This window comes from Vigna radiata, chromosome 9, assembly GCF_000741045.1.
Source record: "Vigna radiata var. radiata cultivar VC1973A chromosome 9, Vradiata_ver6, whole genome shotgun sequence".
In the NCBI taxonomy this organism is placed as follows: domain Eukaryota; kingdom Viridiplantae; phylum Streptophyta; class Magnoliopsida; order Fabales; family Fabaceae; genus Vigna; species Vigna radiata.
Window position 1 is genome coordinate 5,556,421 of NC_028359.1, and position 27,993 is coordinate 5,584,413.

At 32.0% G+C, this 27,993-nt stretch overlaps 1 protein-coding gene across 3 annotated transcripts; it reads left to right on the forward strand.

The window, feature by feature from the left end:
• The first annotated feature begins 42 nt into the window (after window positions 1-42).
• On the forward strand, window positions 43-27,992 carry LOC106773198. 3 transcript variants are annotated; one of them, XM_022786166.1, is made up of 16 exons: window positions 43-130; window positions 271-328; window positions 539-651; window positions 2,218-5,263; window positions 5,349-5,597; window positions 13,902-14,621; window positions 14,860-15,672; window positions 16,140-16,754; window positions 21,673-22,332; window positions 22,895-23,674; window positions 23,959-24,330; window positions 24,827-25,639; window positions 26,201-27,142; window positions 27,315-27,373; window positions 27,464-27,521; window positions 27,712-27,992. In XM_022786166.1, exons 4-14 carry the CDS (start codon window positions 2,264-2,266, stop codon window positions 27,354-27,356), a joined length of 9,006 nt encoding a protein of 3,001 aa, XP_022641887.1. In that variant the 5' UTR covers window positions 43-130; window positions 271-328; window positions 539-651; window positions 2,218-2,263; the 3' UTR covers window positions 27,357-27,373; window positions 27,464-27,521; window positions 27,712-27,992. The 3 variants fall into 3 exon arrangements, with proteins under 3 accessions (XP_022641887.1, XP_014515398.1, XP_022641888.1); XM_014659912.2 differs by having other exon boundaries at window positions 27,464-27,517; XM_022786167.1 differs by lacking the exon at window positions 43-130 and having other exon boundaries at window positions 255-328.
• The last annotated feature ends 1 nt before the right edge of the window (window position 27,993 follows it).

Below are 27,993 nucleotides of genomic sequence, written 5' to 3' on the forward strand. Positions count from 1 at the left end.
TGAAACGAAGCAAGTGATAGGAGGATAGTGCACTGTTAAGTGCTCTCTTTAAAGCTTTATTCAGAGTCTCTGACTGTGTGGTGAAGTAAACACTATGATGATAACTTGATACTTTCCACTTGAAGTTCAGGTTTTTCTCTCTCTTAATCATCTTCCTCATTTCTTGTTCTAAATAATTAATTACGCAAACATTTACACATAGATAAACTGCATCGCTCAACCAAAATATCATTCTCCTCTTTCTCATATCCTCTCAGTATTCTCTTGCAGTATTGCTCGGTCTTACGATTTGGAACACTGGCAACTAAAAGGCAAATCACAACTTAAGGTAATCCCGAATTCCAATAACAGAGGTGTTTTATAGCTTATATATACATCAATCCATCGATCAATATATGTTTTAGATCCTTCACACTACTCTTTTAATGGATCCATTTTTACTTCAGCTCTTTTTATGGATCCATTGCTCAAATCGTAAACTCAAATACTTACGTAAAGCATGTTGTTATAGTTGAAATAATTAACTTTTACACAGCAGCAGCATCAGTTCTAAACGAGGGGAATATTCAGAAAGGGAAAAGAAATGGAAAATGGAGCGGTTGATGGTCATCAATCAGAGCTTTCTTATTCTTACTTTGTCTCACATTCAAGGTTAGATTTTTATATTACCACTTATACCCTTTATGTCTTTTAATGATCCATTGCTCTGTTTTTAGCTGAATTATAATACCGGTTAGTGTATAATTTATTTCATATGAAATAATAATAATCATTTTATCATTTCATATTTTGAAGTTAATTTCAAGTATAATATTAAACATAAAATACAACATTAAATCATTTTAACATCTAATAAATAGAAAAATTATTTTTATTGTATTAAAAACTGGATTGGTCATTATATTAAGATTCAATGGTTCAGTCAAACTACAATTAAATCAATATTAATATAATAACAACAATAATAATATTAGAAAACTAAAATATCGTAATTAAAATTAAAAAGAACACATATTCCATAGATTTTCACCACTTAAAATACAAATAGAAAAGAAAGTGTCTTATTAATTTATATTACTTTTCTTGAAAAGTTAAAACAACAATATATTAAAAAATTTCACCGACCCAAAACAAACCCACTGTTTTGGTCGTATTTTTCATATTTCTTTTTTCTTTTTTAATTTGTTTATCGATTCTTGCTTCTGTTATAAGATGATCATCTATTTGAAGAAGAGTTAAAGTCAACAACCCAAAAATATTTTGTAAGTTGGAAGTGACGAAAATACTTATTGAAGATAAAATTAAAAAATAATATAAATTAAATTAAATATAAATTGAAATTTAATTTTAATTATATTTATGTTGATATAATATAAATTAATTTTAATTTTAATTAAATTAAATTTAATAAAATATAAATATGAATAGTAAAATACTTCCATTTGACTATTATAATCATTTATTGATTGGTAAATCTTTTAAAATATAATATGATGTTATGATGTAAATATTAAACATAATTTTCTATTTATATAATATTATATTATAAATTAATTAATTTTTGGCATATCCCATATTATTATATTTGTAATTCAAATAGAAGAAAAATTAACACATAATATATTGGCAGATGTAATAATTCAAAAATTTTAATATTGGCAGATGTAACATTTACAATTAACTTGCAAAAAGCTATTGAAAACCATTTCACCATCGAAAAATGATCCTAAACCATTTGATCACCTCTCATGAAAAGTTTGCAAAATGTTTTTAAGCTATATTTTTAGCTTCTTTTTCAATTACTTAATTCAAACTTCTCTTAATTTTAGTGTGAACAATAATTAACATCCATTACATTACGTTACGTTTACACTCATACTGTACATTTTGTTTAGTATGCTACAATCAATTGACAAACATAAATAGTAAAACAATTCAAACTTAAGTCAATATCTTAAGCTAAATCCTTTTAGACTCTTCTAAAAGAAATTTGCAACACTTTTTTTTTATTATCAAAAATAATATTTTAAAGTACCAATCCATTACATTTCTAACCAATATTTTTTCCATTCTTAAAAATTTAGCATGCCTTTATAAATTTTAACACAACATTGATTACTTTTACTTTAGTACATATAACTTTTTTTAATTGATTAAACAATATCCTCTTTTCTTAATTAGTTATTGACTAATATGTTTTCACTTTATGTTTGTTAGGAAATAGATGTAATTTGATCTTGTACAAGATAAACAATATTTGGAGATGGACTTTTTAGGGCCTTTTGGCAAAGTTATCGAAGGACTGATTGATTTTGTATGGAAACATGGTGTTCGACAAGTAACTTACATTGTCAATTACAATAACAATGTCTTTGAATTAAAAGATAGTGTTAAGGATCTTGAATTAGAAAAAGAAAGGATAAATCATCAACGTGACGAGGCTGAGAAAAATCTAAACAACATTGAAGGAAAGGTTATTGAATGGGATCGAAAATTGAGTGAAATCGAGACCGCAGTAGAGGTGTTTGAGAACGATGATGGCCACACAAGGGCCCGATCACCCAATTGTTTTTTGTTTCCGTTCTTACGGAACAGACACAGGTTAGGAAGACAAGCACATAAGATGAAAGAGGATGTTAAAAGGCTAATTGGTGAGTCCCCTGAGCTTGATGAAGTTTTCTATAGGCAAAATGTAACATGTAATGATGCCACATTGTCTAATTGTGGTTTTGTAGAATTCAGTTCTATAAAATCCATAATCGAAAAAGTAATGATCCAACTTCAAGATTCTACAGTGAGAATGATTGGATTGTATGGGAGAGGGGGTGTGGGTAAGAGCACTTTAGTCAAAGAAATTGCAAGGAAGGCTAAAGAGAAAAAGATGTTTGATGTGGTTGTTAAAGTAGAGATAACAGCTGACCCTAATCCACATAAAATTCAGGAAGAAATTGCTTACGTGTTAGGATTAAGATTGGAAGGGGAAGGTGAAAATGTGAGAGCTGACTGTCTACGAAGGAGGTTAAAGAAAGAAAAAGGGAACATCCTTCTAATCTTGGATGACCTGTGGCACAAATTAGACCTAAATAAGTTAGGGATTCCAGTTGAAGATTATGATGATGATGAAGATTTTAATCGCCAAAAGCCAGATAATAAAGATAGTAACAATGATCCTAGTAGCAAAGTTTCGAAAAAAGAAAATATCCCTGGTGGTCATAAGGGGTGCAAGATTTTACTAACTTCACGGGATAAAAATGTGTTGTGTGTTGAAATGGATGTAAAGTCAACTTTTTGTATAAGGGAATTAGATGATAAGGATGCTTTAATTTTGTTTCAAAAGTTGGCGGGAATAGATAATGAAATGTCTAGCTCTAAACAAGAAATTGTGAAGAAGTATTGTGAGGGATTACCCATGGCAATAGTTGTAGTTGCAAGAGCATTAAGAAATAAGAGTGAATCAGTGTGGGAAGCAACAATAAAAAGACACAAAAAGCATGAATTGATGGGTGAGGGGACATCTATGGATATTTCAGTGAAGATGAGTTATGACCATCTTGAAAATGAAGAAATCAAGTATATTTTCCTACTTTGTGCTCAAATGGGTCGTCGGGCATTAATCATGGACTTAGTTAAGTATTCTTTTGGTTTAGGTATATTTGAAGGAGTTTCCTCGCTTTGGGAAGCTCGAGAAAAAATTAAGACATCAATCCAAAAGCTAAAAGACTCTGGTTTATTGTTGGATGAAAGTTCTAATAATCATTTCAACATGCATGACATGGTTCGAGACACTGCTTTGTCTATAGCACATAAGGATCACAATGCTTTTAATTTGAGAAATGGAAAACTAGATGATTGGCCAGAACTCGAAAAGTGCACTTCCATTTTTATGTGCAACAGTGATATCATTGATGGGCTTGAAGTCATAAATTGTCCTCATCTTAAACTTTTCCAGATCGACACTAATGATCCATATTTGAAAATACCCAAGAGTTTTTTCAAAAGAATGAAAAATCTGAGAGTTCTAATAATGACTGGTTTTTGTGTATCAAACTTGCCATCTTCAATTCAATACCTATCAAAACTCAGAATGCTTTGTTTGCAGCGATGTACTTTAGATTGCAATCTTTCTATAATAGGAAAGCTGAAAAAATTGAGAATTCTGAGCTTCTCTGGATCTATACTTAAAAATTTGCCGATTGAGTTGCAATGCTTGGATAAGTTACGATTGCTAGACATCAGTGATTGTTCTGAACTGAAGATTATTCCACCTAATGTTATATCAAGTTTAACATGTTTAGAAGAGCTATATATAAGAGAAAGCTTGATCAAAATGTTGGTGGAAAGAGAGACAAACAAAGGTCAAGATTTGTTTCTTTCCGAGTTAAAGAATTTACATCAATTGAAAGTGGTGGAGTTAAGCATCCCACGTGTTTCAAATTTCCCCAATCACTTGTTCTTTGACAAGTTAAGAGATTACAATATTGTGATTGGTGACTTTGATTTCTTTTCTCTTGGAGAATTTAAGATGCTCAATAAGCATGAAACATCCAGAGTTTTAGCAGTGCAACTAAAGGATAACACTAACATTCATTCCCAGGAAAACATAAAATTGTTGTTTAAAACAGTACAAACTTTGTTGTTGGGAAAGACAAATGGTGTTCGAGAAGTTGTCAATGATTTGAATATAGATGGATTTCAAGATCTGAAGCACTTATCCATCATAAATAACAATGACTTCAAATATGTCAATTCAACAAAATTGTGTAATTATGTGAATGTTTTTCCCAATTTGGAATCTCTTTGTCTCTACAATCTGGGGAAGTTAGACATGATATGTTATGGTCCAGTTACAGTTGTGTCATTTGCCAAATTACGAACCATCAAGGTTGAGATGTGTCACCGATTGAAGAATCTCTACTCCCTTGACATGGCTAAGTTTCCTATTGGTGCGCAAACATGTGATATTTCTGAATGTAATTCTTACATGGATATATTTCTTTCTAGTATAGAGATAATTGAAGTTTCTGAATGTAAATCTTTAAAGGAGATCCTTCAAATTCCAAAGCATTACAGAAAGGTTGAGTTTCTTAAGTTGCACACTTTGACACTCCGATTATTACCACTGCTTTCATCGTTTTATACCAAAGTGGATAAATTTTTCTGGCCGCATCTAACAAAGGCTCAAACTACAATTATGGGTCACAAAGATCTTACGAGTGAGGAAGATAAACAAAGTGATGAGGAACCTTCTCTTTTTGGTGAACTGGTATGATATTCCATTATTTTCAATAATTTTAAATAATTAGTTCAATTGTTATAAATATATTAATCATGTATGTATGTGTTTGCAGGTTGAAATTCCAAACTTAGAGACCTTGAATTTATCCTCACTCAAGATCCATAAGATATGGAGTGACCAAAACTCGTCAAGTTTCCTTTTTCAAAACTTGATAAAATTAGTTGTGAAAGATTGTGATAAATTAACACATCTATGTTCATTGTCTATGGCTAAAAGTTTGAAGAAGTTGAAAAGCCTTGTCATAAGCGAGTGCCCAGTTATGGAGAAGATTTTTGAGACTGAAAGAAATAATGCAGACAAGGTATGTATTGGCATGAATAAGTAAATGTTCGTAGTTGACCAAATATAAGTTTACGACTTTGCTAGTATTAAGGTTGTGATGAAAGGAATAGATTATGAGATAGAGAACATGTGGGAATAGTAGAATTTGAAAGTAGTAGTTGAAAGAAATACATTATGTAGTTGTTTTGTATTATGTGTTTTCATAGATTTATCTTATTTCATAGATGTTATCTTACATCAAATGGTAGTGTACGTGGGTAAATATATAGACCATAGATTATTATAGAAAATGCTAGTCATAACTTATAGGGAATGTTTTAGATTTTTAGCTATGTAGAATATTCTTGATTTTTTCCTCTTATCTTAAGTTTTTCTTCAATATTCAGAATTTGCATTAAGTTTCAATAATTCAATCTTAGGCTATTCTATATTGTTCTAGAATTTGCATTACATGTTAATATTCCTTCTTGATGAAAACTCACTAAATCCAAGCACATTGCCCAATAGTTCAAACCTTGGGCTTGGTAACGCCTTTGTGAAAATATTTCCAGTTAGATCTTCTTCCTTCACTGCCTTGGCCCATTCTTCATGTTTTGCGGTCTTTTCAAAGCTTGCAAACTCTAGTATGGCCAAGTTGCAAGATTCATATATGTCTACGAGATATCTTACATTTCTTGGAGTAAATTTAGGTGATAATTCTTCTTGTTCTTGAATTGATGTTGGAGTTTGCAGGAGATTCTGGAGCATGTATATTGTTATCTTCTTCCTAGTTCCAAGTAGCACTTTAATCTACTTCATTTTCTCTACTAATAGTTAGCTTCTTTGTTTGAATATTGTAGACGTTGTAGCCTTTTGATTGTGTAATGTATCCCAAGAATATTCCTTATATACTCTTGTTTTCAAGCTTGTGCATATATGTAGTAGATATACCCAAATACTCGTAGACGTTTAGCTGATGACTTTCTTTCACTAATAGGAGTCTTGTCTTGGTTAGAATGTAAACTATAGTGTAGCCTGCTTCTGCCTACAAAGTTTTAGGCATATTTCCCTTTTAACATTGATCTTGCCATATTCATGATAATGCAATTCTTTTTCTTTGAGACAACATTTCGTCGTGGAGAATGTGTTAAGAAATGGACTTTAAACCTAACTCAATCCTATAAAACCAACTTGTAAGCCACCTATAGTGGCGGGTGTAGTGGTAGAGGCGACATAATTTTTTTTTTTCAAAAGAACCTTAGGCTTTAGATATCATCTTAAGAAGTGGAATTTAACCTAAATCAACCCTAAAAGGTTGGCTTGTAAGGTTAGGCTTACACCCACTTATATACTATAAATTAGTCTTATCTCTAGTCAATGTGGGACTTTCAATAACATGCTACTATGATTTATCTCTCTATGCCTTCATCTTTGCGAAAATTTTTCAAACTTACAAGTTGTGTACTCCTTTCCACGATCACTTTTAAGATCTTTTAAATGTTTTTCACTTTGTTTCTTCACAAGGGGCTTGAATTTTTGAATATTCCAAAGATTTCTTACTTTTCCTTTTGATAAATAGGTCTATATTATTCTAGAGAAGTCATTAATGAAGAGGATGAAATATTGATTGTTGTGATGTCATTACAAAACAAGTATTACTGATGGTCAAAATTCATCGAAAACGTCAAAAATTTGTTAGTGATGAGTTTTCTCGACGAATTTCTAACAGGTCCAAATCGACAGTAATAGTTCAGTCGGTAATATTTACTGATGGAATTTTATATTTATCAGTAAATACTAATAGAAAAATCCATTGGTAATTAGAAGAAAAATTCATGAGTAATTACTGAAAAAAAAAATCTATTGATAAATCTTGTGAGTAAATATCACAATCTGGTTCATCTTTTCCTTTTCTCTCCTTCTTCATCTTTCTTTTAACTTTCTCAATCCAAAAGTATCGACATACTACAAATGAAAGAGGTAGCTCATCTTCAATCCAACAGAATCCAGTCATTATAAACTAATAAAATTTTGAGGAAAAACTTATTAGGGTTCAAGCTAATCCAATAATAGGAGGCAACAATGGAGGCTTCTTATTCCTAGGCAACGTGTGCAACAATGGAGCACTTGCGACAATGGTGCCCTTGTCGTAGTGGTTGATTCATCACAGTGATGTCCTCATGCGATTTACTACGTCGTCTATGTTGGAAGCGAGACAACTCTTTGTCACAGTGGGTTGCCTCTTCCGGAGTCATGAAAGGTATGGCTCATAGTGTATCTCTCTACAATGGTGGTTTTTGTTCATGGTGATTCACGAAGAGTCTTGTTTAATGGTTTATGTTTGTGGAAATGGGGGAGAAATTTGTCAATTTTTTTATCAACAGATTATATCAATGAAAATATCTTTCGATAAATGAGATATGTATTACCGATAAAAAATTCACCAATAAATGTATTACTAATGGAAAAATCTATCAGTAAATGCAATATGTATTACAAACAGAAAAATTCATCGGTAATTAAAATTTTAAAAATCTTTCGATACAAAAATATTGGTAATTTAAATTCACCGACAAATTTATTTCTGTTGGTAAAATTTCGTCGATAATTCCAACAATTTTTGTAGTGTAAGTCTCATCATCGGTCCACAAACATCCGTATGAATCAACTCTAGTAAGTTTTTTGTTCTCAATGTTTTTCCTATTGAAAATAGGTAATCGGTGTTGTTTTTCGAGAAAACATCCTTTGCATGATTCATTATTCTTCTTCAATCAGGGAAGATCTCTCATTATATTTTTTTAATATAAAAGTTTTAAGAAATGAGTGTTGAAATGATCAAATTTTCTATGTCAAAACCATAAGTCACCAACTTCTACCTTTATAGCAATATTAATTCCAAGTTTAAAGCTTATAGGAACTCCTCTATTTCTCTTCACCATTTTTACTTGGCCAATGTTAGCTGCAAAACCAACGGCAAGTGCACCGGTCGCAACGTAGCAAGTGATAAATATCGTTCTCTCCCAAGGGACTTCTGCAACACATTACAACTCTTCCTTTTATAACTCAATTAGACATCAAAGTACACAAAAAAACACAAGAAACTCTTTTTGGTATTTTATCAAACAGTTGGTGTGTAAGGAATTTAACATAGTGTATTTACAATTTGTCAAGACTAGAGTTCATCCACTTCATTCTCAAGCATTTACGAACAACTCAATTCCATCAATTAGGTGTTCAATTTCAGTTCTAAGTTCAAGTCATATTTTCCAATACATCAAGAACTACAATTCAATCCATGGGTGATGAAGCCACAACAAGCATTAAGCATAGAAATCAAATACTAACATTGAAATGGAAAAGCATATATCATTAACATCACAAAATACATAAGAATTTCATGTTTTACAACTAATCTCAACAAATAGGAAAAGCCTTCCATGGTGGAGAACTTAGGGTTCACAAAATTGAAGAAATAAGGAAGAAATTGGAACCAAAGAGAAGATGCCAAGCCTTTCCCAAGGTTCTTGGCAGTTGCTTCATGCTCTATTTGCGTCTCCCCTTCGCATCTCCATCTCAATTTGTGACCCATCTTCTTCCTCAACCAAAAAGGGGAAAAATCACCATTGATGAAGCTTGAAGACCCAAGGAGGAGTGAAAGAGCTTCCCAACACCCCAAATAGACTCCAAGGGCCTCTCTTAATCTCTCTAGGTGAAGAATGAAGCGTAAGAGAAGAAGAATGTCCAAAAAATCGCGAGACCCATGTTTAAATAATCCATTTTGACACATTAGCGAAAAGTCACGCCCAGCCCCCTTCTAGGGCGCCCAGGCGTGAAATCTGTAGAAAAAGGGCACTCAGCCCCCTTTTGGGGCACCTAAGCCCCATTTTATGGCGCCTGAGCCCCTTTTTTGGATGCCCAACCCCCTTCTGTGGCGCTCCACATGGGTATTTGTTTCAAATTGATCTTTTATTGTTCCAAAACATGTTCCCTTGAGTTCTTGTTTGTTTTCCTCCACTAGAATTGCTTCCTATTCATTTATTTCACACACTTAAATATAGAGATTAGAGGTAAAAACAAACATATACTAAATAAAACACAAGAAAACTAGAAAACACACTAAACGTGAGGATAAAACAAGGTAAAAGCTATGAAGGAGTTGATTCGTTCACAAAATATACACACACAAACATGTTAAATCAACCGTTATCAGCCAATTTTTAACCTTTTACTATACAATTTTTCCGTGCATCTTTTTCAAAGTGAAAAGAATATCCATTTTTCGCCATTTGGCCAATATTTTAAAGATTCTCTTTAAGGTTGGGTACTAGTAGATGTTCTTGATAAATTTTGTACATTTTTTGTTTCCATCAAGACAACTCCTTTGCCTCGAGACTTCACTGTGGTGGTGTTTCCCAATCAATCATTGACATTGACAAATTTATTGATCATGTCTTTGACGATGCTTTAATCTTTAATTGGTCATGTCACTGAGGCATCCACTATCCAAGTACCAATTTCCTTCTCCATTAGGAGATTCTTTACTGGCATGGAATAAGTGTTGCTCATTATTATGTTCTTCGACAAAGTTTTTTTTATGCTTATTTTTATTACGAGAATGCTTTTCCATGTGACCAAATATCTTATAGCATGAACATTGAGGTTTTCCACGATGCCAACAACATTTTTTCCGAGTGACTTATCTTTTTACATGTCACATGAAATATATTTTCCTTAACAAGTTATAAAGAAGCATCTAGAATTTTCTTTATTTATTGAAATTTCTCCTATACTTTTTTTTTTCCTTCATACTTTTTGTTATAAGTATATAATTTTAGTTTTGATTGAAAGACATTTTCAACCAAGTCCTTTTCACATCTTTTCAATATTTGTTCATAATAAGTTTCAAGAGAACCCATTATTTGTGTTATTGACAATATGACTAAATCCATTTTTTCGTTCAATCGTGGTTGCAATTGCATCATGTTTTTAGGAAAGAGAAATTAAAATTTCCTCAACGATATTTTTTTGTTAAGAATATTTTCTCCAAAAGCTTTATGAACAATTATTTCTTTTATTATAGAATAGTAGTCTTTAATCATCTCAAATTCTTTCATTCTTATTAATTCAAACTATTGTTTAGAGAATGAATTTTAACATTGCATATCTCATCACTTCCATGAAACTCCTCTTGTATTATGTTTCAAGCTTGCTTTGCACTGGTGAATCCTATTATTCTTGGAAAGATTGCGTCATCAACTATTTGTTGAAGAGTAAATAAAGTCATCGAATCCTTTTGCTTGTTGTTGAGACTTTTGCAAGTGTACCAAATCTCATCAAATGATGAATCGGTAAGTCTAAATGTCATTTTCCCAAGGCATTTGTTCTGACTTTGCTAATTGTGAAAGTTTATCGATTTAGCAACAATAACTAATATCATAGTATTTTTATGCACAATTTAATTAAAATTTCAGATTTACAATTTATACAAAAAGATCGAGTTCAGATTCATTGGAGTTAAAATTCAAGTTCCAAATTCAGTGCTCTTTTTCTATCAACACAATTCCTCAGAATCAAGCATCAACATCATAGGCATACAAACATCTAATTCCCCAGAGGACAAATTCTGAACCATCAAACTCAAAAATTACTAATGCCTTACCAAATCTAGAATTCAGATTCAGATTAAACACGATGTTACAAATGATTAAAAGTTTCAAACTATGTTTAGAATTGAATTCCTTTAACTGTTCTATCTGTTGGAGGGAGGTTCGACACACACATAGAACTCCACACATGGTAAGACATTGTCCGCTTTGGGCCAAGCCCTAAAGGGTTTGCTTTTGGTACCACTCCAAAAGGCCTCTTACCATTGGAGATATCTATGTGTATATAAACCCTTGACCAGTCCTTCTTTCACTCAATGTGGGACTTTGTTTGCTCTCCAACATCCTCCCTCAAACAAAGGACTATGGTCACCTTCCTCCCTCGCTGCGAAAGTCTTGTCTTATTCATTCGAGTACACCATGGTCAACACAGAGCATTTCTCATTTGCCCTCTTTCACGATCCATGGTCACAATGAGCTTTTCTAGCTCTCCCCACCTCTCATGATTCCTCCGGCGCCACTGGCCTCCTGCCTGGCTCGCCTGATCATGGGGGGCGTACTCGTCTAAGCCCGGTTACCAGACCCGAACCATGGGCTCTGATACCACTGTTGGGGGGAGGTTCGACACACACATAGAACTCCACACTGGTAAGACATTGTCCGCTTTGGGCCAAGCCCTCACGGGTTTGCTTTTGGTATCACTCCAAAAGGCCTCTTACCATTGGAGATATCTATGTGTATATAAACCCTTGACNAGTCCTTCTTTCACTTAATGTGAGACTTTATTTGCTCTCCAACACTATCTATGTCCACGATCTCATGCATTTCCCAATGTTTTAACTGTTGAAATAGTTTAGATTTCCATCATATGCGTGAACAATAAGCATAGAAAACTAAATTCATCAAGAATCATGCATTGAACAGAGAAATTACAAAGAGTTTTAGAACTTTACTCTCAACCCAAATGAAAATGGAGTTTCAACTACACATAGACATCAAGGAAGCAAGAAGAAGTGATTTTGATGGATTGGATGGAGTAGAAATGGCGTCCTTGCATTGGAGTCCTCTAAGCTCGAGCTGGAGAGCTTCTGCAGTGTTCCCACCATGAAAAACTGGTTCTGTTTGCGTTTTTTAGCCATTTTAATGAGTTCTGGAAAGTCAACTCGCTCGTGCAACTTTAGAGACTCGTTGGAGCGAGCTCTCGTTCGAGCGAACAATGTCATTAACTTGAGTGAAAAAGTCAACACATGAACAGTAAATGTCAATGCGTGAACAGTAAAAGTCAACTAGTGAATAGTGTCGATCAACAGATGAATAGTGTTGGATGAATAATGAATAGTGAATTTTAGTGACTTTGTTTGCACATTGTTCGCATCACTGTACATGTGACTCTTGTGGCACCTAGTGTGGGTATTCACTTAAAATCTATCTTTTGTTGTCCAATCATGCTTCCTTGAGTTTTGGCTTGTTTTCCTCCACCAAAATTGCCTCATGTTTTCTTATTTCACACTCAAGGAGATATTAAAAGTAAAATATATATATATATATATATATATATATATATATATATATATATATATATATATATATATATATTAACTAAAACATAAGATAACATCAAAACACACTAAACTTGGGGATAAAATAGGGTGAAAGCTATGAATGAGTTGATTTATTCACCNGTATTCACTTAAAATCTATCTTTTGTTGTCCAATCATGCTTCCTTGAGTTTTGGCTTGTTTTCCTCCACCAAAATTGCCTCATGTTTTCTTATTTATCACTAAATGAATTATTAAAAGTAAAATATATATATATATATATATATATATATATATATATATATATATATATATATACATATATATATTAACTAAAACATAAGATAACATCAAAACACACTAAACTTGGGGATAAAATAGGGTGAAAGCTATGAATGAGTTGATTTATTCACCAAAATATAAACACAAAAACACATAAAATCAATTGTTATCACTTATTTTCCTTAAAACTCCTTCTTCTGAGCTGTAATAAGAGTAGAAATGTCTTCTAGATAGTGAATACATCTTTTATAATGTCCCATAAATCTCGAGAGAAAAATAATGTCTTCATTTTGACACTCCAAAAATTATAGGTACTAGAATTGATGATGTTTGATTGGTAGTGGTCATTGGTTGAAAAAATATTTTGGAAGTAGTATGGAATGAAGCTATAGTTTTTTTTAAGTAGTTGAAAATTTTTATCTATGACCAATGGATGACCGAACATAGCTCTGATACTAATATTACTATTTTGAAGTTGTGAAAGGATTACTTGATCGGATAAAGAAATTGAGTGGATAGTAGAATGTGAAAGTACTAGTTGAAAGAAGTATATTTTGTAGTTGTGTTGTATTGTGGTTGCCATAGATGTTGTTTTACATTAAATGATAGTGTACATGGGTATTTATAAACCTATAAATTATTTTAGAAAATGTGAGTCACAACTTATGTAGAATATTCTAAATTTTTATCTATGTAGAATATTCTAAATTTTTATCTATGTAGAATATTCTTGATTTTTTCCTCATATCTTGGACTTTTCAACAATATTCTATAATTTTCATTACATTTCAATAATTTTATCTTAGGCTTTTTTATTGTTCTAGAATATACATTATACTTTAATAGGTTCTCCATCAGACTTTACCTTGTACATTTTCGCTTAGCTACCATATGTAATAATAGTTTGTTTTCAAATGCAGGTTTGCATCTTCCCTAAGTTAGAGGAAATCCACGTTACCAAAATGAATAAGCTAACAGATATATGGCAAACTAAAGTGAGTGTTGATTCCTTTTCTAATCTCATTTCTGTGAAAATTGAAGAGTGCAATAAATTAGACAAGATTTTTCCATGTCACATGGAAGGGTGGTTTGAAAGTTTGGACAACTTAAAAGTTTATTGGTGTGAGTCGGTTGAAGTGATTTTTGAAATCAATGATTCTCAAGAAATAGATGAATTTGGAGGGATAGACACAAAGTTGCAAATAATTCTTCTTGAAGGCCTCCCAAAGTTAAAACAATTGTGGAGCACAGATCAAAATGGAATTCTTAGCTTTAAAAAATTGCGGACCATAGATGTAGATAGTTGTGATGAACTTAAGAATTTGTTTCCAGTTTCTGTTGCCAAAGATGTTCCAAAGCTTGAACACATGTCCGTATTGGATTGTGATAAAATGGAGGAAATTGTTGGAAGTCAAGATGCATCAGATGCTAACCCAGATCTATTGGTGTTTCCTGAACTAATCTATGTGAGATTACATCGTCTACCAAACATGAAGTATTTCTACAAGAAGAAATATCCTATAAAGTGTCCAAAGCTGAAGGAGTTGAGTGTGACAAAATGTGTGAAGCTCAAAACATTTGTCAAAGATACCATTAATACAACAAACAAAGTGGGAAATTTTGTTTTCTCAATTGAAGAGGTAAGCAATATTCTATCTTTGTCGGAGTTCGAGAAAAAAACATTTAGTAAATGTTTTATTATATGTTTGGTAGAAAATAAAAATATACATAGAAAAATAAGTAAAAGGAAAACGAACTACGTGACAACTTAAATGAAGAAAAAACTATTTTGTTTGAGAGACATAAAATATAAATTAAATAAAAATAATAATTCACTTAATCTTTTATATTATTTACTTATATTTGTTTATTCTTTAGGTATTTCCCAAGTTGGAGCATATGGAAATTGAGTTCAAGGAAGCACAAGAATTGTTACCAAAGTACCAAATGCAGCGCCTAAAAGAACTTAGTTTGATTTCAGTCGAAAGTGTCGATCTTCTCAACCAGTTTCCATACAGAACACCAAATTTAGAAAAGCTAAAATTAGAATCCTATGATTTTAAAGAGTTAGCGCCAAAAGCAAACAATGGACGACAAAAAGGATTGGGGATTGTATTGCAGCTGAAGGAATTAGTTTTCTTGGATTCAAATATAAAGGATCTTGGATTTGAACGAGGCCAAGTTCTACAGAGACTAGAGGTTTTAAGATTAGAAGATTGCAGTAAATTAAGCAATTTGGCTCCTCCCTCTGTATCATTGAATTACTTGACACATTTGGAATTGAAGTATTGTTTTGGATTAAAGCACTTAATGGCATCCTCCACTGCCAAAAGTATGGTTCAACTCAAGACAATGAAAGTAAGCTATTGTGATAAAATAGAGCAAATAATAAGCATGGAGGAAAGTGAAGAAGGCAAAGTGATGAAAATTGTATTCAGCAAATTGATTTCTATAGAACTTGTGGGGCTAAACAACCTTGCAAGTTTTTGCAGTCACAAGGAGTGTGAATTTGAATTCTCATCACTGGAAACATTGATTGTAAGAGAATGTCCGAAGATGGAGAAATTCAGTGAGAAAAGATCAATAGCACCCAAGTTAAGGAATATATTTGGTGTGGAAGGAGATGAAAAAACAAAGTGGCAGTGGGAAGGTGACTTGAATGGCACGATACACAAAATTTTCGATGATAAGGTACTCTCTCTTTCGCTTATTATTAATTTCATTTATCCTTATCTTATCAACTTTTCTTCTGTCCAAAGAGAAAATCACTTCATGGGAAATTATAAATCCTTATTTTTGGCATAAAAGCTTTAAACGTTAAATAGTATGTTTGCTGAGAATTTGAAAGAGTGAATTCGATCTGGTTCTTTAAAGCATTCTATTTAGTCCTAATTTTCTGTAAAAGCATTCAATGTTATCATTTCTACATAATATTTACATAATACTTTATTCATTTTAATTTTATATAACATTTATACTGTTATTTGTACGAACATCATAAGTATATATCTTACGGTTTTAATTTAAAAATATAAATATATTAAATTATGAAAGCGAAGTATAGAGGATTAAAGTTTTTAACTTCAAATACTTAGGAGATCTGTTAATTAATAATTTGAATGGTAGAGAAGTAATTTATTCATTTGTCTGATTTACAGGTCAGTTTGGCATATACTGAGAACTTGTGGCTTGACATTGATAATGATCAATATATTATAGAGCAACTATGGCATGACAGACATTGGGTGCAGCAAAACAGCTTTGGATATTTGAAAACATTGTTTGTATGGAGATGTGATACTGTAGTGCATGTAATTCCATCTCATTTGCATTCTTGCTTTCCCAATTTGGAAGGGTTAGATGTACGGTATTGCAGTAATGCAGAGGTGATATTTAATATGAATGATGAGAACAGGGTGATGACAAAACCTTCCGGAATATTCCGTCTGAAAATATTGAACTTATATAATCTACCAAAACTGGAGCATGTATGGGACAAGGATCTGGAGGGAATTATTGACCTTGATGCGCTAGAGGAAGTGCGTGTTGAAAATTGTAGGAGTCTTAGAACTTTTTTTCCAGCGTGGGTGGCCAAAGATCTTAACAGACTTGAGGTGTTTCAAATAACAAAGTGTGATGAATTGGAAGAGATATTTAGGAGTGGAGAAGAAGAAGAAGGATCACTACCAGACTCTGTTTTTCATCAACTCACCACATTGACGCTGCAACAATTGCCACGCCTCAAATATTCTATTCACCGCTCCAAACAACAGGCAATTCTCACACTTTTTACTTTATCTATGCTTACTCTTATTATTTCAATTTTAAAAAAATATAAATTTCTTTCATTAATAAACAAAAAATGTATTATTTAGATAAAAAAAAGTTATTTAAATAACAGTTAATACAAAGATAAATAAAGAAATATAAAAGAGGGTTCAGAATTGAATTTTAACACTACCTTAATTTTACAAACATGAAAATTGTTTTTATCTTTGATTAATTTAAGACTTTTAATAAAACTGACTTTATGTAATCATAAATTGGCTTATATATGTATTATACCATAAAAAAATATTATGTATTACACCATTAAAAATCATAAATAAGGTACTTGAATTTTATGCAAAAATATTATGTATTATACCATTAAAATTTATATATATATATATATATATATATATATATATATATATATATATATATATATATATATATATATATATATATATATATAATTCTTAGTAATTGATAAATATATATTAGAGATAACAAATAGTATGGTGTTGGACTTTATTTTATATAATAATACAAATAAATAACTATATGAATACTTATAATTATATCTTAATTATAAATATACTTAATTTGTATTTGGTTTTGGGTAGGTATACAAGTTCTCAAACTCGAACTTTGACTATAATTTAAATTAAGTAAATAGATAACTATAATAATTATCTAATTAATATTGTTGGAAGTTCTACATCGACTAGAGATAAGACCAATTCAGTGTATATAAGTGGGTGCAAACCTCACCCTACAAGCTAGTTTTGTGGGGTTCAGTTAGACTTAAAGTCTACTTCTAATATGGTATCAAAGTCATGATTAGAGCCTATCGTAGCGATATCTGTTGTTGTTCAGCATGTTGTTCCACCCGCTATCGGGCCATTATCGGACCACCCATTAAATGTCTAATCCCACGAGATGTATATACCTCAGCGTGAGGGGCGTGTGCTAAAGATAAGACAACAAACTGGTTTTGTGGGGTTGAGTTAGGCTTAAATTCCACTTCTAAGAAATATTGATCTACTTTGGCAAATGCACCATATGAAGCAAATTTAACAAATAGGGTTAGGATTTTTGAACCAAAGAACACCATATCTATTAAAGTTCTTGTCTTTGTGTTTGTCGCTCCTAAAAGCAACTTTTACTGTTTAGGTTTTTCTGTTTTATAGTTTTTATTGTTGCTATTAGGGATTACTTCAAACCCCCCTCACTCCAAACTTTTGTATAAAAAGGGACTTCCGGTATTTTCATGTTGTAACTAAGATACACAAACAGATAATGAAAAGAGTTTGAGTTTCGTTTTTCTTACGCTGTTTGGGTGCCTTTCTTCTCCCTTTATACTTGTTCCACTCGATTCTAGCCACTGCTTTCTTCTTCGATCTGCAGACGTGTCTCCATGGAAAGCCCTCGCGCTCTGTCTTTCGCACACGACTTACATCTTTCAGACTCATCCGATATCTGATGCCACGAAGCTTCTCGAGAAAGGTCTCCTTTCGCGTCTTGGGTTAAATGGCCTTTGGGCCTTTGTCACACGTTTTGGGCCGATTTTAATATAGTGACAACATCTAAATGAGAAGAAAATAAACAACATCTAAATGTTCAATGTAAGGATTGACAACATAGCGACTTAGTTTATGGACATAATAACATACGTCTAGTCTAGAGATGGTTAAATATAGTAACCTCCATATATAAATCGTACGTAGATATTGGGTCAGATATGTTGGAATAAATTTAAAATTTTGGGGTTTATTAGTAATTTTGTTTAAATCTTATTTTATTAGTTTTGATCAATTAATATTTAGTTTGTTTTTGATAAAGATAAAATAGAAATAGTTAGTTTTGATTTATCATTTATTTAGGTACAATATTATTTTATTTTGTTGATATAAGATAAAGATAAATTAAATAGTTGTTTTTATTTTGAGTCAGTTATATTTTGTTTTTAGTTTTTATTATTTGGTCTAAGGCATTATTTGCACTTGTTTAAGTGTTGCCAAGGTTTAATAAAAATAATCACAGTAGAATTGAAGAGTTCAATTATTTGTGTGTGTCACATAATCCTTTTAACAAAATGGTATAAGAGATTACGATAGTTGGTATCTGCATATGAAGGTTCTTCTTGGATCTCAAGATGTATGGTTCATAGTAGAGGATGTGTACAATGAACCTGCAGACGATCAACATTAAAAAAGACATCGGTGAAAGAGGCTTTGTACTTTATTTAAATGTAGTATTAAGTCGAGGTTTGAGAAAATAGCTAATGCAAAGTCAACAAAAAGATGTCTGGGATATTTTGAAGGTGGCATACAAAGGACATATCCACATACGGCAGGTCGAGTATAAACTCTTAGAAGAGAGTTCGAACATATGGAGATGGACGAAAAGCAAGGAGTTGCTGAGTTTATAACTCGAGTGCAGAAGATGACCAACTATCGTGGTCAATGGATGAAGTTGTCTCATAATGAATGAATATATTCGACGGATGGGAGGGCTTCTGGATGGCTAATGAGATTATAGATAAATAGATGATAGAGCTTAAGGAGTTGAAGAAGACCCTTATTGACTAGGAGAAGGAAGCATCTAGCGTTCTTGAACCAGATGAAAACGGGAAAGAGGAAGATGGAGATGTTGAGAAGAACCATTGTTGTGACTTTGGCAAGCGTACCAAATCGTTCAAGTAATAAAACCGGTAAGACCGAATATCGTTTCCCAAGAGACTCGTTGCACTAGACAATCATATAATTTCTAACTAACCTAGACTAAAGAATGCTTCCACAAATTGAGTTTTGGTGCAATTAAAGTAAACATGAAACATAAATAGTAAAAGTGATCTTTTGCACTCAAAAACTTGGAAATGGCAAGATGAGAAATGATATGGAATGGTATTGTGGGGGGTATGCTTTCACTGATTTCACTCTTATGTAAGTAAAATCACTTCCTCTTCATTAATATGTCAAAGTCAATCTACTAATTTACTCAAACCCCAATCACTTGGTAGAATGAGCCTAGACTTTCTTATTAGGCTTCAATCCCTTGGAAAACCTAACAATTAATTCCGCATTAAGAAATGAGATTTTAAGACTACCAAAGGTCCTAGTTCTATCCCTAGAAACTATTTTCTTTAGGTGTTTAACCCAAGTCCGGATTTACCCAACATTTCCCAATATTAAGCAAACCCTAAAATCAAGTCATGGGTAGCAACTTCACAACAAGCATTAAGAGAAGAAATCAAACACTAACAATCAATGAAAGAGGCATATATTCAATCAAAACAAAGGGCTTTACATAAGAGTTCAGTGGCTACAACAATCTCCCAACAATAATGAAACTAGCTCTCCATGAATGGAAGAAGAAGGACTGCTCCCACAGCTCCTAGCTCGCGTCCAAGAGCTCCAAAACGAGAGAAATGCGTCTGAGTAACAAAAGATCCCAAGCTCTTCGTGCCTCTGAGTGAAATAGGGCAAATCTGCCATGTCAGCAAAGTTGGCGCTCAAGTCCCCCCAAAAATGGGGCGCTCAGGCGTGCGACAGTCAAACTCAGGAACTGGTGCACTAGCGCTCAAGCCCCCTTAAGCTAGGGGGCTTGAGCCTGATTTCAGCAGAATTCTTATTCTTCGTTTTTTTGTTGATTTTCTTGGTTTTCAGTGCCTTCCTTTGATGCATAGACTTCTTCCAATTAAATTAAGCACATAGAAGCAGGGATTAGTTATCAAAATATCTCATTAAAGCTTAGGGGTTTATTAGTAACTTTGTTTAAATCTTATTTTATTACTATTTTTTTGTATAGTAATGTTTAGTTTGATTTTAACAGAGATAAAATAAGAAGAGGTAGTTTTGATTTTTCATTTTTAGGTACAATATTATTTTATTTTCTTGATATAAGATAGAGATAAATTAAATAGTTATTTTTATTCTAAGTTAGTTATATTTTTTTTTGTTTTTATTGTTTATATTTATTTCAAAGTCCTATTTGTACTTATTTAAAGGTTTTCAAGATTTAACAAAAATAACCACTCTAAATTGAATGGATAATGATATTTAGACAACATTTTTTTGACAACATTTGAACATTGATTACGTGTCAATCTGTGATTGGTTAAAAATCATTCCACAATAATGTTTATGATTATTATTATTGATTGTGGAGTGATTTTTGACCAATCATAGATTGACACGTAATCAATGTTCAAATATTGTCAAAAAAATGTTGTCTAAATATCATTATCCAAATTGAATAGTCCAATTATTTGTGTATGTTTTTTTTTTTAACAAGATAGGTGTTCTAGAATAAACATACAATTTAATAGTGGGAATGATAGTCATTAAGAATGAAAAGAATGTAATGATATTGACACATAAAAATTTCTGTTTTGGATTTTGACAGCTCAAGCTGGAGAAAAAACTTAATATCTCTAAGATTTTTTAACATAAAAGATAGATACAGCAAAGCTTTAATAGAGTAGGTAATACTTTTACTAAGACTAGCAATTACAATATCATCAACGCAAATAAAAATAACATATCGTGAATGCCTTTGATAAAAAGAAAAAAAAAATTATATCTTAATAAAACCTTGAGAATGATACTAGAAGAAAAGGTATTAAACCAACTTATGTTTATTATGTGATAAATGAAATTTATGTTATGTTGAATATTTATTATATAATAAATGAAGTTTCACAATAGATTATAATAAAACATGTACGTGTGTTAGGAGGATGCTTATATTACTTTTATAAAGTGTATGAACCAAATAGGAATGAACTTAAGTGAGGAAAAGAAATATAATTTTATAAAATAATTTGAAGATAAAAATATATATAACTCATTTTATTATTAAGTCATCTCATCGTTGTTGTTAGTATTATTACTATTATATATATAAATCTAATTTGTTTTGCAGGAGAGTACATCTTATTTGAGTGAGAGAGATATAAAAGGGTTATGTTTTGGGTCTCAGGTCATCCCAAACTCCAACTTCTGTCTCTTAGAATCTCTGAAGGTTGATGGTTGTCAGTTTTTATCAGATATACTTCTACCATTCAATTTACTTCCTTCCTTAGCTAATTTGGAAATATTGGAAGTTCAGAACTGTATGTTTATCAAAACCATATTTGATGTCAAATGTACAACGGAAAGTAAAGATGTGACATCTACAGGACCAACTCTTTTTTCTTTGAAGAATGTGACTTTATCCAATCTGCCAAATTTGAAGAATGTTTGGAATGAAGATCCTGATGGAATTCTAAGGATGCACCATCTAGAAGAAGTATACGTTGAGAACTGTAAATGTCTTAGAAGCGTGTTTCCTGAATCAATAGCCAAAGATGTTGTGGAGCTTAAAAATCTAGAAGTGGAAGACTGTGAGGGATTGACGACTATTGTTGCAGAGAATAATAACGCAGATCCAAGAGGAACTAATCAAGATCTCCCCTGTCCATTGGTAAGATCACTGAAACTAAAGAGTCTGCCCATGTTCAAGTATTTTTACCACTGTTCACTGCAGTGCGACAATTTTGCAAATCTAGAATCACATAGCGAGAATCAAGTAGGTACTGAAAAGGTACGTAGTACTGTTTTATTACTTCCTCACTCACTTAGCTGTTGTTTAAATTTAATGTAGAATCATCAGTCTCGTTAGTTGTTTGTCATTGTTCCATATGGAGTACGAAATACTGTGAAAGTTAAAATCTGAAAATTTACTTACAAATCTTCTATCTTCTTTTTCTATTAATCTCTTTTTTTTTTTTTTTTTTGCTTTATATCATTGTTGTCAGAACATGTAGGATGGGTAGTGTGTTAAAAGAGTAACCATTGTCGCAGAGTCTATATATGGATTAAATACAAGAAACTCAAGAAATAGAGGGTACAAACACAAGAAACTCACAACACTGTAAAACCCACAATACACATACTTAGTGGTAAACTTAGTCCCTCAGCCTTTAATTTTGCATTTCTAAAGCTAAGGCTGCTCACAAACAATCTTGTACCATCACGTAGTTAATTTGTCACCGATTATTACTTATCAGGAATATTCGAGCATTCAAGGTTATTTACATGTCTTTTATATAAAAGAGATGGATTACTAATAGTCATAACCTGCTTTTGCTTTTGCTTGTTTTCAGTTAAAGTGGTTGTCACTGGGGAATAATGGAGTAGAGATGATTTTGCATGGAGAATTTCAGAGAAACTTCTTAGAAAACTTAAAAGTTCATACTCTCTGCTTGTTTTCGGATGCATTTGGGTGTGAAATTCTTGAAGAGGTTCCCAATATAGAGAAGCTAGTGGTACGTGGTGGTTCCTTGAAGGAGATGTTCTGCTGTCAAAGTCCTAACAATGAAGATTATAGTGGACTTCTGTTACAATTGAAAGAATTACGCTTAGAGTCCCTTCAAGAGTTGGTTTCCATTGGGTTAGAGAACTCTTGGACTGAGCCCTTTGTCAGAAATCTTGAAACCTTTGAAGTCATTAGCTGTTCCAGTTTAAAAAACTTGGTAACATGCAGAGAGTCTTTCTCGAATCTGATATGTTTAAAATTTGAAAACTGCGATAGCTTGTCATATTTGTTCACATCTTCAACCGCCAAAAGTTTGGCTAAACTCCAAAGAATGAAGATAAAAAAGTGTAAATCAATTGAAGAAATAGTATCTAAAGAAGAGGAGGAATCAGATAAAGATGAAATAATATTTCCGAAGCTCAATTGTTTGAAACTTAAATATCTGAAAAATCTCCGAAGGTTTTACAAAGGGAGTTTAAGTTTTCCACTGTTGGAGGAATTGTCAATAAGAGATTGCGACGATATGGTAAGTTTATGTCAAGGTACTCTGGAGGCAAGTAAGTTGTCTCAAGTTATACCATTGGAAATTGATCTTAGCTCTGCTATATGGAAGGAATTTATGAGCAAGGTACGTGTTTATTTATTCAACATTCTGGTAGCAAACAAGAGACATTTTCTATCATTACAAACAAAAAATATATATAGAAAATCATACATAAAATTTATAATAAACGTTTAATCAAATGTATCTACATTTCCTTTAGACCTTTTATTTGAGAAAAAAAAAAATGAGTCTTGCAAAATATTCAACTTACAGATCAAATAACTAAAAAAGAGAAATAAATATATATATATATATATATATATATATATATAAAGATTTTATTGGTTGACATGTGCTGATTTCGCCAGATTGGAAGGAGATCGAGTGTTGAGTTCAAAGATAGGGCAGACCTAAACGAGATATGGCGTCTCTCACTGCAATTCCAGGACTTCTGTTTCAGTAACTTGGAAACCTTGGTTGTGGATGGGTGCCAACTTTTATCATATGTAATTCCCTTCCATGTGCTTCCTTTGTTACCTGAATTGCAAACATTGGAAGTTCGAAACTGTGATTCTGTTAAAACCATATTTGATGTCAAATCTTCACAACACACATTCACTTTTCCTCTAAAGAAATTAGTTTTACTGAAGCTGCCAAATCTTGAAACTATTTGGAATGAAGATCCTGCTGAAATTGTTACAGAGCCTAATCCAACTCATCCAGAACAAACAAATCCTAAGGTAACATTCCCCTGTGATTTGCCCAAGTTCAAGCATAGTTGTATACATTGCATTCATGATCCAACAGCATAATAGTACATGCATTTGAGGATTTTTTTTTCCAAGACAATTACATATATTCTTCTACTTCCATTGAAATTATCATGCATCAAATATTGCTTAAATCTTTATAAACAATCATAGAAAGTTTGTTTCATTATTTTCTTCAAGGAGGAACCACCTCTCATATCATTTCATCTAAAATTTTAAACTCGAAATTGTTGTTAAGTGCATACGGTCTGGCTTGTTCATCTTTTTTACATTTTTTTAAATAAACGTTTTTTCTTTCAAATCGACTTATTCACACCTATTTTTATTTTATATTGATTTGTTTAGTTTTTTACTAATTATCAGACTTATATTAGCATGAAAGTTCACGGTTTCAATTTTATATAGAGAGAAGAATATATATGACTGTGCTAACTGCTTTCACTTCGTTATTGGTTTCTCTTTGTAGCTAATTACACCGAACTTAGAACACCTGACAGTGGGTGAAAATGAATTAAAGATAATTGTCGATGGGAAATTTCAGAGAAACCTTTTACACAAGTTAAAAGTTCTCGGTCTGTGCTTTGATATGGAGTGTGATGAATTTCTGGAGTATGGATTTCTACAACAGTTGCCAAATGTAATGAAGCTTATGGTGTGTGACAGTTCCTTCAAAGTGATTTTCTGCTACCACATACCTAATAATAGTGAAATTCTTATACAATTGAAAGAATTACGCTTGGAATCCCTTCAAGAGTTAGTTTCCATTGGCTTAGAAAACTCATGGACTGAACCCTTTGTCAGAAATCTTGAAACCTTTGAAGTCATTAGCTGTTCCATTTTAAAAAACTTGGTAACATGCAGAGTGTCTTTCTCGAATCTGATATGTTTAAAAGTTGAAAACTGCGATAGCTTGACATATTTGTTCACATCTTTAACAGCCAAAAGTTTGGCTAAACTCCAAAGAATGGATATAAAAAAGTGTGAATCAATCGAAGAAATAGTGTCTAAAGAAGGAGAGGAAGCAGATGAGGGTAAAATAATATTTCCGAAGCTCAATTGTTTGAAACTTAAATATCTGAAAAATCTCCAAAGGTTTTACAAAGGGAGTTTAAGTTTTCCATTGTTGGAGGCATTGTCAATAAGAGATTGCGACGATATGGTAAGATTATGCGGAGGTACTCTGGAGGCAAGTAAGTTGTCTGAAGTTAAACTTGAAGAATCAAACACTAAATTGAAAACTGTTCTCAACTCTACTATGAGGAAGGAATTTCTGAAAAAGGTACGTCGTTAATATTTTTTTTTAATTGAACATTGTTACGATTCTTGTCTATAGCTCATGTTTAAATTTGCAAGATAAACTGTTCACAATAGCCTACTGCTATTCTAGGCGACAGAAAATATATATAACTGTGACCTTATGTACGACTTGATTAACAATTCTCCAAAACAATATTTCATAATAGGATTATACTCTTCATATTTTTTTAACTACTAGGAGTTGCCTACTGCAAGACTAAGTATAAAAAAAAAAAAAAGATATAGATGGATGTAATTTTGATTATTACAATTTTTTCTATAACTTCTAATTCACATTGTGTCTATAATTTAAACTCAAAATTATAATATTTATTTACAAATTTAATTAATAACTATAACGAAATTTATGGAAAAAATTTAAAAGTACTATAATATTTCAAAATAAACAAAATATAAATAATGGGGTTTGTTAACCCGTATACTAATTTCAAAATAAAAATAGTGCGTATTTCATATTTGTAGAGTACTAATTTAAAACATATTTAGTTTCATATTTTTTTTATTTATTGTTTTGCACATGCAGATTTCAGAGCTTGACAAACTTGATCTAAAAAGTAGGCCACTCCAAAAGATATGGAATGGCTTACTGGATATCTCCGACCTCTGTTTCAGTGGGTTAGCTATATTGACTGTGAATGACTGTCCATTTTTATCAGATGCAGTGTTACCTTTCCATTTACTTCCTTTATTACCTAGATTGAAAACATTGGAAGTTGGAAACTGTGATTATGTCAAAACCATATTTGATGTCAAATGTACAACAAAAGACACATCATTTACTTTTCCTCTGAAGAAATTGGTTTTATCCAAGTTGCCAAATCTGGAGAATGTTTGGAATGAAGATCCTCATAAAATTTTATGCATGCAACATCTAGAAGAAATACATGTCAAGGAATGTAAGGACCTTAAAACTGTGTTTCCCCCATCAGCAGCCAAAAGTCTTGTGGAACTTGAAGATCTAGTAGTGGAAGACTGTGAGGGATTGATGGCAATTGTTGCCGATGAATCTAAGGAGGGGAATGAATTAGATAAGAATGGGATAATATTTCCTCGGCTCAGTTATTTGAAGGTAGAAAGTTGCAATACTCTGCCATATTTGTTCACATCTTCGACAGCAAAAGGTTTGGCTGAACTCAAAACTATGAAGATAAAACAATGTAAATCAATTGAAGAGGTAGTGTCGAAGGAGGGGGAAGTATCTGATGAGGACGAAGAAATAATATTTAAGCAGCTCGAGGATTTGTATCTTGAAAAGTTAGATGAGCTAGGGTGCTTTTATTCTGGCAATTTAACTTTAAGTTTTCCCTCCTTGGAGGAAGTCCACGTCATCAAGTGCAGCTCTATGAAAACTTTCAGTGCAGTAAACAAAATAAATCATCCCACAAAATGGTATTGTTCAGAATATGAGAGACCCCAGAAAGAAACTGATCTCAATTCTGCTGTGCTCAAAACTTCTGCAAAGGAGGTACCTACACTTTTACGTCTTAATGTTTCTTCATAGAGAATGATAGATGATATTGTCCAGAAATTCTAGATTCCTGTATAACAATATTTTCAGACATTATTTTTAGTGTAATGTGTTTTTTAGTTGCATCGTGCATAAAATTAACTTGTACGTATTCTTTTGTTTTAAATAGGCTCCAGATGCTTCTGGTGCCATCATTTCAGTTCTCCAATAGCACAGATAGTGAATATGGTACATCAAATATTATCTAATGCTACTAAATTGTTACTTTTTTTATGGTGAGTTATGAGTTATACTATCATTTTCTCTATGCATATGCAGGTGGTGATCAATAAGAAGCAGTTTTTCACAGCATTACATGATGATTATGACTGAGTATGTAAGCAATTTTTTTTAGTTTAATTTAATATTATATTGATTTCTATTTAAATGGATGTTTTAGTTGAGACTTATGATAGAATGATATTCTCTATATATAATGCTACTTTTACTTCCTTTGTAATTAAATTCATATTCTTTTCTTAATAACTTTTATGAAAGTATAGTAATTGTTCTTGTACATTGTATAGGTTGAATCTGAGTTGCCGACTACAATATTGCAGTAACTAAGAGGAGATGGAAGGCATAATTAAAGAGTGCATGAAGATGAATCTATCTCTATTTTACTATTTTTGTGTGATTTTTTTTCAAAATAAAAAAAAAAATGTGTTTGTTCTAGCTCGTTGAAGATGAAATACATTATATTATTTATATTATGTAATGTGGGATTAAGAATGATGAACAGTCATGAACTGTCACTAAATATTGACTGTAAGTGCTTATGCCGAAAAAAAAAAAGTGTGCTTGTTTTC

Excerpts from the sequence above, each read along its gene's own strand:
- LOC106773198 (XM_022786166.1), top strand. The coding sequence starts at position 2,264 with ATGGACTTTTTAGGGCCTTTTGGCAAAGTTATCGAAGGACTGATTGAT. Across the intron at positions 5,264-5,348 it reads CTTCTCTTTTTGGTGAACTG|GTTGAAATTCCAAACTTAGA; the intron begins GTATGATATTCC and ends ATGTGTTTGCAG. Across the intron at positions 16,755-21,672 it reads TTCACCGCTCCAAACAACAG|GAGAGTACATCTTATTTGAG; the intron begins GCAATTCTCACA and ends TTTGTTTTGCAG.